General features: G+C 34.6%; 1 protein-coding gene across 9 annotated transcripts in view; it reads left to right on the top strand.

Annotated features, from left to right (window-relative positions):
* ADK (adenosine kinase) overlaps positions 1-15,463 on the top strand; it is a 484,687-nt gene that overhangs the window by 164,191 nt on the left and 305,033 nt on the right. For all 9 annotated transcript variants that reach the window (XM_060126259.1, XM_060126256.1, XM_060126254.1 and 6 more), the window contains one exon: positions 12,367-12,445. In XM_060126259.1, the coding sequence (XP_059982242.1) occupies positions 12,367-12,445 (79 nt within the window). The remainder of the gene's footprint in view (positions 1-12,366; positions 12,446-15,463) is intronic.

Raw genomic sequence — 15,463 nt, forward strand, 5'->3', positions numbered from 1 at the left:
TATATGTCAATCCTAATATCCCATTTCATCTCACCCCATCCCCCCTTGGTATCCATACGTTTGTTTTCTACGTCTGTCTTTATTTCTGCTTTGCAAATAAGATCATCTATACCGTTTTTCTAGATTCCACATATATGTGTTAACATATGATATTTATTTTTCTCTTTCTGACTTATTTTACTCTGTATGACAGTCTCTAGGTCCATCCACATCTCTGCAAATGACCCAATTTCATTCCTTTTAATGGCTGAGTAATATTCTATTTTGTATATTTACCACATCTTCTTTATCCATTCCTCTGTTGATGGACATTTAGGTTGTTTCCATGTCCTGGCTATTGTAAATAGTGCTGCAATGAATATTGGGGTGCATGTGTCTTTTTGAATTGTGGTTTTCTCGAGTATATGCCTGGGAGTGGGATTGTTGGGTCATATGGTAGTTCTATTTTTAGTTTTTTAAGGACCCTCCATACTGTTCTCCATAGTGGCTGTATCAATTTACATTTCCACCAACAGTGCAAAAGGGTTCCCTTTTCTCCACCCTCTCCAGCATTTATTGTTGTAGATTTTTTGATGATGGCCATGCTGACTTGTGTGAGGTGATACCTCACTGTTTTGATTTGCATTTCTCTAATATGATGAGCATCCTTTCATGTGTTTGTTGGCCATCTGTATGTCTTCTTTGGAGAAATGTCTATTTAGGTCTTCCACCCATTTTTTGATTGGGTTGTCTTTTTGATATTGTGTGCTATCTTTTAATAGACTTTAAATTTTCATGTTTGATCATTTTCATATGATACCTTTTCTGTGCATACTACCATTCTGAGGTATGGTCTAATACTAAACTAGGATTAAAAGACTAGTATTTAGTCATTGCTTTCCCTACCACATTAGTGTTTGAAATCTTCTCCACTCTCTTGTATTTTACTTTTCTTCTCAGAAACAAAATAGATATATAGATAGCTTTCATATTATTGTCAAGAATTATCAATTGTTTATAAAGTATTTAATAATATGTGATATGAGAGTGGAAAGCATTACTTAGAATTTAAATTCTCCTATATACTATCAGCACAAGTATTAAAAATTCTTTATAAGTATATGGTATATTGCTTTCTGCTTTTTCCATAAGGTTAGTGTTCCAAGAAATTCTGAACTACATTCCAGTGACATTCATTTTTATTTAAAAGTTTTCTTTAATAAAAATACTTCCATTTTAAAATGAATATAAATACATGATCAGATTGTAGAAAATATCGAAAAGGAAAAGGCTTATGTCTAAAATGCTGATGGGCTGTTAATGCGGTTCTTCTGTTCATTTTTGTTAAATTCTAACGAAAAATACTGAACATGTTGAATACCTTTTTATATTCTGATAATCTCTTTGAACAGTAAATATAAGAACATCCCTTATTATATTTTGATTTTCATAAACTACAAATGTTCATTTCTTACATTTTGTGTTCTTTCGACTTTATCTTAATTTGCTACCTATAGTTTCAATGTCATTTTCATACATTTGTTTATTCATTCACTCTATTTTAATTGTATCATCATAAGCTGCCAGAATTCCTTCCTAGAATAGTACAGCATATAAACAATTATAATATGAACTATATTATATTCTGTCCAATGATAATCATTATAATTTAATCATTCCACTATTTTTGAATATTTTGTTTTAAACTTTATTATATCTTATGGTAATATGTTCAGCTCTTGCATATAGCATTATTTATGATTTGGATTACTTCCTTAGGGTAGAGTCCTAGAAATGGATTTTTATGATAATAGTATATAAAAATTTTTGTGATTCTTGATATGTATTGCTAAATTACCTTCCAAAAGAGTTCTGTCACTAACACTGTATGGTTATATCAGCTTTTTCACATCTCTAGTAATGCTGAGTATTAATAGTTTATACTCAACCAATTTAATGTGCAGAAATCTGTTTACATGTTTTTGATTACTAGTGAACGAAGCTGATTCTTTTTCAACATTTATCATTTTTCTTTTGTTTACTGTTCATTTTTCCATTTATATGAGCCATAATAGTTTCTTTTTCTCATATGAGAATATTAAAATAGTATTTTAAAAATATTGAATCAATAAATTCATTAAAAGTAAATGTTAAAATATATAAAATGATAATTAAAATATTTTAAAAATCTTTTGGGTAAAGATAACCATTTTTCATATTTGTTAAACAGGTTTTATCCTTTATATTTCTAGTTTTTAATTTGTTTGATTTTGCTTTTATTTAGAAATGCTTTAAATATTTTTGTTATCAAATTTGTTGTTCTTATTCTTTGTTTGCTTCTGTCAACTGCAAACTCTCATGCAGAAGTTTGATAAGCACTGAATCCAGTTTTCTCTGGCATTTGATTTAAGTAACGTTGCTCTGGAATTTTTTAGCATCATAAAAACTGCATACTTTATTAATTTGAGCTTCATAAATCCTACCAGATTGCTGGTAGGAAAATGTATCAGCTACTGCTCTTTCAATTGTGTTTTTGTTTGTTTGTTTTTGGCTGCATTGGGTCTTAATTTCTGAACACGGGTTTTCTCTAGTTGCGGCGAGCGGGGGCTCTTCTTCGTTGCGGTGCATGGGCTTCTCCTTGTGATGGCTTCTCTTGTTGCAGAGCACAGGCTCTAGGCACACGGGCTTAAGTAGTTGCAGCACGTGGGCTCTAGAGTGCAGGCTCATTAGTTGTGGCGCATGGGCTTAGTTGCTCCACGGCATGTGGGATTTTCCCGGACCAGGGAACGAACCTGTGTCCCGTGCATTGGCAGGTGGATTCTTAACCACTGTGCCAACAAGGAAGTCCCAGTTGTGTTTTTTGATTGAGGTATTTGATATGCCAACTCCATTCCGACAGAGAAGCTCAACCAAATGGAGAAAGTAAGAATGTATCTATAAAGTACTAAAATTGCCACGCATCTCTCCCTATAGAAAAAATCACGTACTGGAAATATATAGAAGTTCCCTGCAAATTATAAAGATATCATAAACTCTGTCATCACTAAACAACTTAGAAAATAAGGTTTTTATATAATCGATTATATCCCTGCAAAGCTGTAATCATGGTTTTGAGACTTATTAATGTTTTAGCCTGAACTTTTTTGTTCTTTCATTAAATATACCCAGTCTATCATCTTTTCCTAGCATTTTTCACTGTGTACACTGATGGTTTTGACACAGATAATGTGGACCATTCATACACAAACCAGAGATTTTGTATCAACTAGAAAAGTGTGTAGAGAAAATGTGCCGAATCCATGCAAGAGATTAAAGAAAATAAATTTTTCCTCAATGCAGTTAGTTCTGTGAACAGAAAATTTTCTGGGTTTGATAATCAACTACTTAGGAGTTCCCTTTTTTTTATATGATTTTTCTTCTCTCCTGTATTTCCTAACACCATCCAACTGATAATCCGAAGTAGAAGTCTCAGAATTGTTTTCCCTCTGCCACATCTTTCACCTAGTTATTTATCACATCTTATGTCTTAAACTTCAGAAATGATTCCTTAGCTTGATCACTTCCTGGTAGCCCCTTAACTCAGCATCTGATCTTAGGTATGAACTTTTCCAAAGGTTGGCGATCTGCCTCTTTTTATTCTACCCTGTCCTCAGAAGAGTGCTATCATCATTAAAAAAAAAAAAAATCTGCCTTTCACACTATTAGTAAACAGATGTTAAAAATTCCTAGTTGCCTACTGAAGAATGTCTAAATTGATTAGCCTAGCACAGAGAGTTTTGTTTGTTTTTACTATTTTACCTACATTACCTGTAACTTATTTTCTGAATATGTTTTCGTTTTACCCCTACCGTTGAATATTTTTTCTCCCTTATTTGTCAAATTATTGTTCAAATGTTAAACTTTCCCGGCCTCTTTCATTCAGAAACACTTACTTCTCTGCTCTGTGTTTTGTTCTGTATGTAGTTCTATTTATATAACTGTATGGAAAGTTGCTCTTTTCTTCCATTATAAGATGAAGTAGATTTTAAAATGTTTTTATTAGAAAACAATTTATATGCTTATTACACAATCAAAACAAATGTATATAAGATCCATAATTGCTTGTACTTTGGAGTGAACCACTGTTAACACCTTGGTTGTAGTCTTCCAGGTCCTTTTTACTACACATGTATATTGGATAATTTTGTTTGCAGTATACATATATATATATTGCACTTTTCTTGGATTATATTGTGCATATGTTTTGGTTACTTAATATTTCTAAATTGAAATATATGAATATCTATCAGTAGTATAAGTCTACAACATTTAAAAATATTTAACTCTTTAGTAGAAGCAATGCATACACACAGTAAAAATAAATCAAAGTGAAAAATTAAGCATTCCAGTTTTCTGAAATGGACTTACCCTATCATTCATCAGAATTCATCAGGATTTATTAGGCCAAAATTTGGAATAAGACTAATTTGCCTATTGATTCTCACTGCTATTTATTCTCTGTGCATATTATGCTGGAGGTTCTAGTGTGTGCACTAAGGCAGGAAAAGAGGAGAAAACATTTTTTTCCTTATTCACAAATTATGACTATATATGTGTGGCAAAAACAGAAGAATCATTGCTATTAATTAGAGATGTTGGCAACTTGATTGGATAAAAAAAATTGATGTAAAGACTATATTTCTAAATACCAGCAACAAATAAAAATTAGGTTTAAACAAATATCAGGAATATAGGAAGTATGAAGTCGTGACTATAAGAGATGAGCAGGATTTATGGCACAAATTATGAAACTAATAGATGTTAAAGACCTAAATAACTATACTGTGGTATATACCGTAATCATGGATTGGATAGTTGTTGGGGGCGGGGGCTTGCTTCATGGATCTTAGTTGTGCACCATGTCAGCTACAAGTGGACAATTTAATATTGGAAAGATATCACTTTTCCGTGTGTGTGTGTGCGTGTGTGTTGTGTGTGTGTGTGTGTGTGTGTGTGTATATATATATATATATAATTGCAATCCTAGTCAAAATTCTGACAAGTTATTTTTTGGAAATGGACATCTAGTTGTGCATTTATGTGGAGGTCCAAGAGGGCCAAGAATAGTCAAAGCACTGATGAAGAACATGAAGAGAGCACTTGTCCTTCCATTAAGACTGATAAAACAATAATATCTAAACAGAAATGGAATTTTTGCAGGGGTAGGCATATAGATCAATGAGTCAGAATAAAGAGCCCCCCCCCTTCTCTCTCTCTCTCTCTCTCTCTACACACACACACACACACACACACACACACACACACACGCACACATATAGTTGTCTGTCTATTTGTCTGTCAGTCTTTGGTAGTGGTGATGGTCATGGTAGTTACACAAGCGCTGAATTTCAAAATACTGTTTTAAAATTGTATGTTTATTTCAGGTACCTTTAAGAAATTTATAAAAAATAAAACAGAACTAAAAATGAAGAAACAATTTAAAAAAAACCTTCCCTTCTTCTCCACTCCATACAGGGGCAAACACTAACAGGTTTTTTTTTTTTAATTAAAAAAAAATCAATTAATTTATTTTTGGCTGCGTTTGGGTCTTCGTTGCTGCGTGTGGGCTTTCTCTACTTGCAGCGAGCAGGGGCTACTCTTCATTGGGGTGTGCAGGCTTCTCATTGCAGTGGCTTCTCTTGTTGCGGAACACGGGCTCTAGGCGTGGGGGCTCAGTAGTTGTGGCTCGCGGGCTTAGTTGCTTCGCGGCATGTGGGATCTTCCCGGAGCAGGGCTCAAACCAGTGTCCCCTGAATTAGCAGGCGGATTCTTAACCACTGTGCCACCAGGGAAGTCCAACAGTTTGTTTTTAATAGTTTACTGTTATAAATATAAATAATGTAGTTATGCCCCATTTTTTGAATTAACAGTTACTTATCTATTGACTCATCTGAAAGCTGAAGAATATAGTGCACATACACTGTTTTTTCTCCTTTTTCCTGCCTCATTGTCTTACTTATGTTATTTTAGATATTTTAATTTTTCTACTGACTTATTTATTTATTTATTTATTTATTTATTTATTTATTTTAAAGCTTAGGGAAAGTCAAGAGACTTCTTTGCAACAGGATGGAAATTTTATTTTATTTATTTATTTAAAATAAATAAATTATTTTTGGTTCCGTTGGGTCTTCATTGCACACGGGCTTTCTCTAGTTGTGTCAAGTGGGGGCTACTCTTCCTTGTGGTGTGCAGGCTTCTCATTGCGCTGGTTTTTCTTGTTGCAGAGCACAGGCTCTATGTGCACGAGCTTCAGTAGTTGTGGCACATGGGCTCAGTAGTTGTGGCGCATGGGCTTACTTGCTCTGCGGCATGTGGGCTCTTCCCAGACCAGGGATCGAACCCGTGTCCCCTGCATTGGCAGGCGGATTCTTAACCACTGCGCCACCAGAGGAGTCCCGTGACCTAATGACTTTAAACAGTTTACTTAAAGCCTCTTTTTAAAAAGTTGGTCATTAACACAAGATACTTGTGGACTCTTTTCAAATGAAGGAATGAGAATAAGAAAACTTTTCATCTCTCCATTCTTCCATCTTCAAAATGTCAGTGTTATAGATGATGTTTTTACAATCTGTTTTATAAGTATAATTAAATGTTACATATTTTATCTCTGCATAGATTCAAAAGTTGAAAACCAAACAAAACATCATTACTGAATAACTAGGTAGATATTTTTCTCTGTAGAACAAAGTAGTGTGATTGAATCAACTCTTAGAAGAGAAAATACAATCCTTTGTTATTAAAATTTGGACTATGTAAGGGAGAATTTTACATGAAAAAAATATAATAGACCTTCATTTAAATTTCTTTCAAAATACTTACACTTTTCCAAAGTCATACACAGTTGTCACTTTTTCCTTTTTTTTTTAAACCCCATGCAATTTTTTTTCTTCCTCCCTTTCTCCTTTCCTTTCTTTCTCTTTCCTGGCCGTGCTGCAGGGCTTGTGGGATCTTAGTTTCTTAGTTCCCCGACCAGAGATTGAACCCGGGCCCTCAGCAGTGAAAGCACCAAGTCATAACCCTTGGACCATCAGGGAATTCCCCCTTATGTTTCTTTCTGATTTATACACCAGCATAGAATATAGTAGTTCTTTGTCTTTTAGCTTCCTGTATTAAGTCTGATGTTATTCTGATCCTTATTCCTTTTTATGTAGTGTGTTATTTTTCACCCCAGAAGCTTTTAAGGGTTTCTCTTAATATGAGAGTTCTGAAATTTAACAAGGTATGTCCAAGTGTGGATTCCAGTCCCTACTTCCAAGTATAATTGCTTGGTGTTTAGAGATATCTGAATATTATATATATATTTTTTTTTTTTCTCTTTTGACGACTTCTTTTTTTCCTAGTGTTTCTTTCTTACCCTTTATTATCTCTGTTCTCCTTTTCTGTCATTCATGTTAAATGGATCTTGGACCATCTAATTCATTCTCTGTTCCTTTTAAGTTTTCTTTCATACTTTTCATCTCTTACATTTTTGATACAATTTCTGGGTATTTTTCTTAATTTGAGTTTCGTTCTCTTCATCTTTTTAAAATCTGTGTCCATTTTAATTGCTTAGGTCATTGATTCAACTATTAATTTAAAAAATTCAATGGTGGTAAAGTTAATTTATAGCAACTCTGTTATTCTGTAATTGTTCTTTTGTCATATAACTAGACAGGTAGGTTTCCCCGAATTGTCTCTGAGAAAAAACTAGGCAGAAAGTGAAAAACAGTGTGAGAGTTCCTCAAAAAGTTAGACTTAGGGTTACCATTTGACCCAGTAGTTCTACTCCTACGTATATACCCAACAGAAATGAAAATGTTATATCTACACAAAACCTTGTACATGAATGTTCATAGCAGCATTATTCCCAATAGCCAAAAGATGAAAGCAACCCAAGTGTCCATTGTTGGATGAAGGGATAAACAAAATATGGTATATCTATAATGGAGTGTTATTCAGCAATAAAGAGGAATAAAGTATTTATATATGCTGTAGCATATATGAATCATGATAACATTATGCTAAGTGAAAGAATCCAGTCAACAATGCCATACACATATATATTATTCCATTTATGTAAAATGTCCAGAATAAGTAGAAATACAGAATATAGAAAGTAAATTAGTGTTTGTTTAGGTTGGGGGAAGATGATATAAGATTGGGTTTTGATAGCTAAAGGGTATGGAATTTCTTTTTGAGTTAACGAAAATATTCTAAAATTGATAGTGATGATGGTTACAGAAGTATCAGTATATGTTAAATGATCAGATTGTAGGCTTCGTATGGTTGAATTGTATGATATGTGAATTATATCTCAATAAAGCTGTTATCAAAAAAAAAAGAAAAAGGCAGGCGAGGAATCTACACAGTTGCTAGATAAAAGAGGACTCTTTCATGACAGATTAGAGCATTTAAACAGATCTGACTCTTGTGGGTAAGGTAGGAGTGGTTGGGCAGCTACCCTCGTGTACCAAATATAGTATATAAAGAAATTGCTCTTGCTGTTATGTCTCCTGTCACTGCTTTGTCAATTCTGTTACATTAGCTTTCTGTTAAATTAGAATTTGTTATTTCTCAAATTCGTTGTCTGTGCGTGGCATCTTTCCTTGATTTGTGGTGCTGTTATACTTTTGTTCATTTTCATATATAAAAAACATACTTTTTGACATTCAGTCAGATTTGGAAGGGGAAACAAGCATATGCTTCCTCTTCCATCTTGAAATGTGAGGTTCTATAATTTTTATACCCCTTGAACTAATTTTAGATATAATATTAATAAGCAAAATTTTGGTTTCTGTAGAAAACTCTTAGTTGACTGGAATGAGGAGAAATACACTGATTTCTATGTGTTTGTAATTAACAAGTAATTCTGAGACTGCAGTTCTGAATTTGACTAACCAGTGAGTTGTATGTGACCTTTGTTGGACAGTCTGCTCAAATACTTTATGCCTCACTTTCCTTGTTTGTTAAATAAAGGCATTCTGTTTATCCCTTTTAGTTTTAAAATTGATCATGTTTACAGTTGACCCTTGAACAACATAGGTAGAACTGTGTTGGATCCACTTAATAAGTGGATTTTTTTTTCAATAAATATAGTTTACAGGTCTTTAAGTGTGGGGAAAAGTTTGTGTTTGGTTAGAGATCACAGTATGTGGAATCAAAAGAACTAGGGTTTGAGTCCTGACTTTATCCAAACTGCTTTAGCATCCTGCCCTTGGGTGAGTCATTTATCAATTCCTTTATTTTTGAGGCAGAGATAACTGTTCCCGAGTTTTTCCACAGAGGGATGGGGGATTGGTGTGTTGACACCCTTCTTCCCCTTCTATCCTGCCTGAACAACTCGCAGTGGAAGACCTTCACATAACTTTTACAGTCTGCCTTCAGTGTCCATGGTTTTACATCCATGGATTCAACTAACTGTGGATTGTGTTGTACTGAAGTATGCAGGTATTTATTGAAAAAAAAATTGAAAAATATAGGAGCTAATAGTACCCACCTCATAAAGTTGTGAGCATTTTAAAAAATGATGATTTGGATAAAATGTTTAAAACAATAACTTTTGGCACACATAATAAATATTATGTAAATGTTAGCTGTGGAACCTCACCCTAAAACGTCAGAGGGTTCTGAAATCCTGTAAGTTTTAGAAAAACTGAATAATAGTCAAACAGGTTTCTTTGTTTCAGATATCTCAATGCCTTTAATATGCTGATATGCACTATGAAAATTCAAGATGGAAATAGAGTACACACATTTCCTACGCTTATTTGGTCACATAATCCTTTTTCTCTAGACCGTCTTGCAAAGCTAGTGTTCTTTTTATTTATTTTTTATTTTTTGTGGTACGCGGGCCTCTCACTGTTGTGGCCTCTCCCGCTGCGGAGCACAGGCTCCGGATGCACAGGCTCAGCGGCCATGGCTCACGGGCCCAGCCGCTTCGCGGCATGTGGGATCTTCCCGGACCTGGACACGAACCTGCGTCCCCTGCATCGGCCCGCGGACTCTCAGCCACTGCGCCGCCAGGGAAGCCCGCTAGTGTTCTTTTTAAACCGTAATAGTCTAGAACCATATTGGTCCAGTAAGGTAGTGGCTAGCCTTGAGGTTATGGATACTCAAATTTAAGTTAATAAAGTTAAATAAAATTTAAAATTTTATTTAAAATAAAACTCATCAGTCACACTAGCCACCTTTCAAGCGTTCAATGGCCACGTGTGGCTAGTGGCTGTCAAACTGGACGCACAGATACAGAACATTCCCACTGGAGTCAGAAAGTTCTGTTGGATGGTGCTGGTAGAATTTGATAACAAAAACTAAGTAAACAATAGAGTATATAGTTGGTTTACTGTAATTTTAGTAGCTATAATAAATTTAGGCCCATCTAGTTCTTCCCGAAATATTATAGTTATTTGATTCTTAGTCATTGGAAGAAATTAATGATGATGGAATGCAGAAGACTATAACTTAAGGAAAGTTCTTGAGAAAGTGAGAAAGGATGGTGTTGCTGTAGCAACAACAAACTGGGTGGCCTACATCAGAAATTTATTCTCTCAGTATTCTTGGGAGGCAGAAGTCTGAAATCAAGGTGATAGCATGGTTGCACTCCTTGTGACCAGCCTAGGGGAGAATCCTTCCTTGCCTCTTCCAGCTTTTGGTGGGTGTTGGCATTCCTTGGCTTCCTTGGCATATGGCCATATCACTCCAATCTCTGTCTCCATCTTCACCTGGTCTTCTCCTCTCTGTCTTCTCTTTTGTCCGTTGTAAGAAGACCTGGCATTGGATTTAGGGTTCACCTGGGTAATTCAGGAGGGAGGATCTACCTGAAGATCCTGAACTTAATTATGTCTGCAAAGACCCTTTTTTCAAATAAGATTACATTCACAGGTTCTGGGGGGACATATCTTTTTGGAGAAATTGGCTTTTGAAAGTGGAATGGCCTCAAACGAACATGGCAGTTGATCACTGTATGTTTACTTTGTCTATTCATTCTTCCTCTCTCCTCCAATCTCTCATATCACTCTTAGTTGTTACATAGTTCAGAAAGTAATTAGACATTTCCTAAACTACCGCAACTAGCCACCTATCTGCATCTGGGACTGTGTACTTTGTTTTCTTTCCTGTTAGTATTAGGTGAATATTGTTAGTGGTATACAAATACTGCTGTTAACATTTTGGCAGGTTTGCTAATTGTGTTTATTGGCATCTCAGGGTTTTATAGATGGGATCTGAAGGCAATTGGAAGTACGGAAGTGGGTATAATAACTGTGTTTTTCCTACTCCTGATGTAACCATTTCTGTATTTATCTCTTTTTATATTTTGAAGTTCTGTGAAATGTTTAATTTGAGTAAAAAGATCTACTTCCATACTTAAAAATTTAAAGTTTTGAAAATACTTTCCAAGATTGGCATCTTTTTTGAATACTCTATTCACATCCCAATCTCTCTCTTCTTTGACTGATCTTCTGTAGCACTTGCTGTCTACGTTGCATACATTTTGTTGGTTGATAACTTGGTATTTAAAATTTTTCTTTTTCATGTGTATTCATCCTTTTGTTCCCTCCAAGGTCGTAAATCCTTTGAAATTAAAGTCTATACATATGCCCTTTGGTTATCTCTGACAGCATCTAACATGTTAGAGACATGTAGTAGGAAATATTGACTTATGATCTGGATTATTAAAATGCTGTGTGGTTTGAGACTTATTAGAATCAGTATCCATAGCCCGTTGTCTGGGTACGTGTAATTTAGGGGTTTATATGGATCATCTTGTATGAAAAGTTTTATGTATAGTTAGTATATGTATTTTCCTGAAGAGAAGTTCTCTAGCTTTTATCAGATGCCAAAGTAATGAAGTATCAAAGGTTCAGTTCATCTCTCTCTGTTCCTATATTTGGCAGATAAAGAAATTGTGTCACTAAGCAACTTTCCTAGAATCATACAACCGAATGTAATTTCCCAATTCTTTAAGTTATAAAGTAATAGCCTTTATGATATCTAAAACTTTTAGAACTTATTAGAATATACATTTGTAAGGATTTTAGAGTTCAGTACTTAATATAGGAAGATATGCATTGCTTATAAATAATAATTTATAAAGTTATTTTTATCTTCTGTTTAGTTTAATGGCTAATTATGGTCAGCCTATATATTTTAAATTCTTATAGTTGTACACTTGTGGAAAAAATTTCTTAAGTATGGAAATTTAGCAAAGTTGTTTTTTATACAACATTTTAATTCATTTATTCAACATAATTATGTAGTTCAAAAAGTTTCACTAAATGTGATTTAACGAACTTCTAATCAGAAAAATTTGCATTGTGACAACTGACAAATGCTAACTTACTTTTTTCTACTGTGATTTCCTTTTAGGTTTGATGAACTTGTAAAAAAATTCAAAGTTGAATATCATGCTGGTGGCTCTACCCAGAATTCAATTAAAGTGGCCCAGGTTGGTTAATTATTTTAAAGGTGATAAAGAAATGGATTCAGAATGATTCTAGACTTTTGGTCATTGTGCATAATAATTCCAATCTATATTTGTTGCTATAGAATATTTCTGTTGGTTTTGAATGTTTATTATTCATTTCTTCTTAATTTCCTGTGGAATCCTTTGATTATTATTTTATATTTCATGTTATTGATTTGTAGAAATTCTGCATATTTTATAGATAGTATTCTTTTTTATTCTATAAATTCTAAATATTCCTTATTTGTCATTTGTACTTTAACTCTGCTTATCATGTCTTTTACTTTTCCAAAGTTCTTAGTTTTTTTAAATATAGTTAAACTTTATGGCTTCTGCATTTCATGTAATACTTAGAATGGAATTCTTACAACAAGATACTATAAGTTTTCTTGTTGTATATATAAATACATATATACCTATATATCTACATAGTTGTATGTATGTATGTATAAATTTATGTATCTGTGTCTATATCTATATACGTCTTCCAGAGGGTAATTGGATAAACTCATTTTGACGTATACTCTACAAGTTACCAGCGTGACCTAATTTTAAGTGGGAGCGTTAGTGTTCTATTTAAAGTTCCAATTATGAAGGACATGAAAAAGCTTTACAAACTTCTGGTTCTTGCCTCTACGATTTGTAAACTAGCTCAAAATCCCACTAACTGCAGTCAAAGGTCAACTCTGATGGACTCAGGTCATTTTGATTTTTTTATTGATTAATGCTTTCCCTTTGAATTGTAATTATGGGCCAGAGAAGTGGAAAATTGACAAACAAAGGTTGAACAATTTCTGGTTTTTTAAACTAACTTTTATTAGATTTAGACTTACACTGTATAATTATCCTGCATACTTCCAAAGCTCAAATTTAATCATAGTATTAAAATATTGTAGGTTGTAAAATATTGTGTGTAGTGGCCTGAGGAGATGAGGTCTTTGTATTTGTCAGCTGATTTTGTTTGTTTGTTTAACATTCCGGTGGTCACTTTGTGAGCTCAGGTAATGGAAAAAAGACAGTTTACTTCTGTATTAGTTTTCTCAGGCTGCCGTAACAAAATACCACTGACTGGTTAGCTTCAACAACAGAAATTTATTTTATTACAGTTTTGGAGGCTGATGCCATCTAAGATGAAGGTGCTGTCAGGTCTGGTTTCTCGTGAGGCCTCCTTCCTGGCTTGTAGATGGCTGCCTTCTCACTATGTCTTCATGTGGAGGTGGGGTAGTAGGGGGAGCGTTCGGTTCTCCAGGAACCAAATCAACTGTATCTTAGTCTTGGATTTTCCAGCCTCCAAAAAAATTTTTTTTGTTGTTCAAGCCATGCAGTCTATAATATTTTGTTATGGCAGCCTGGGCGGACTAAGACAAGTTATATACCCAAAAGAATTGAAAGCAGGGTGTGGAAGACATACATGTAAACCCATGTTCATAGCAGCATTATATTCACAATAGCTAAAATGTGGAAGCAACCCAAATGTCCTTCAGTGAATGAATGGATAAACAAAACGTGATATATGCACACAATGGTATATTTTTCAACCTTAAAAAATAAGGAAATTCTACCACATACTACAATATGGGTGAATCTTGAGCATATATACTAAGTGAAATAACCCAGTCACAGAAGGACTAATGATGATGATTCCAGTTATATGAGGTACCTAGGTTAGTCAAATTCATAGAGATGGGAAGTAGAATGGTGGTTGCCAGGAGTTGTGGGAGGGGGAAATGAAGAGTTACTGCTTAATGGGCATAGCGTTTCAGTTTTACAAGATGAAAAGAGTTGTAGAGATAAATAGTGGTGATCGTTGTACAACAATGCAAATGTACTGTATGCTTTAAAATGATTAAAAAGGTAAATTTTGTATATACCTGTTTTACTACATTTAAAAATAAATCGAAAATAGATTCTAGGAATGCTTCAAAAGGGAGTGATATCAACTTGATTCAAGTTACAAATTTCATTTGTTTATTCAATAATCAGTGAGGCGACATAACAAGTCAAAAGCATGGGCTTGCTCTTGGGGCCATGGGAGTCCATTAGAACTGGGTTTGAGTTCAAGCTTTGTCACTTTATTGGCTATGAAAGCATGAGCAACTTTTATGGGCCTTTCACCTGTAAATGGAGGTTGATGCTTATTGCAGGTGGAAGTTGTAAGGATTTATGAGATAATGAATGTTTTAAAAAATTATGCTTCTTTTTGTTTTAATTAATTTATTTATTTATTAATTTTTTTTGGCGGTGTTGGTCTTTGTTGCTGCGCACAGGCTTTCTCCAGTGGCAGTGCACGGGCTTTCTCTAGTTGCGGTGAGCGGGGGCTACTCTTCATTGCAGTGCGCAGGCTTCTCATTGCAGTGGCTTCTCTTGTTGCAGAGCACGGGGTCTAGGCATACGGGCTTCAGTAGTTGTGGCACGTGGGCTCAGCAATCTTGCGGGCTCTAGAGTGCCGGCTCAGCAGTTGTGGCGCACGGGCTTAGTTGCTCCTTGGCATGTGGGATCTTCCCCGACCAGGGCTTGAACTCGTGTCCCCTGCATTGGCAGGCAAACTCTTAACCACTGCACCACCAGGGAAGTCCCTATCCTACTTTTCAAAAGAAAGTTTGGAAAGTTTGGAAAGAGCTTTTTTCCCCCCCATTTTTCTGAATTTTCTTCATCTTAACAGAATGTAAATTTACCCATTCATGGACAAAACAACCAGTTTTTTGGCTCTTATTCACATAAAAATACTTATTTCAATCTAGTCTTCAGTTGAACATCTTGTTTGGGTTTTTAGTTCCCCTACTATTTTGAGAGGGCTTTTCTTTTACATCTGATTGATGATTCAACTACATAATTGCCCAGTTATAATTTATGACTCGGGTAACCACAGAGTTTTGAAAAACATTCCTTTAGAAGTACTTTTCTTTAGAAGGAGAATTCTTCAGATTTTCCTTGGCAGTCATTAATAGGAAGAACTGATTCCTTTGTACATAAAGCAGATATTTGTTGGGCATCTGCTAT

The sequence above is a fragment of the Lagenorhynchus albirostris genome, chromosome 16, assembly GCF_949774975.1.
Source record: "Lagenorhynchus albirostris chromosome 16, mLagAlb1.1, whole genome shotgun sequence".
In the NCBI taxonomy this organism is placed as follows: Eukaryota; Metazoa; Chordata; class Mammalia; order Artiodactyla; family Delphinidae; genus Lagenorhynchus; species Lagenorhynchus albirostris.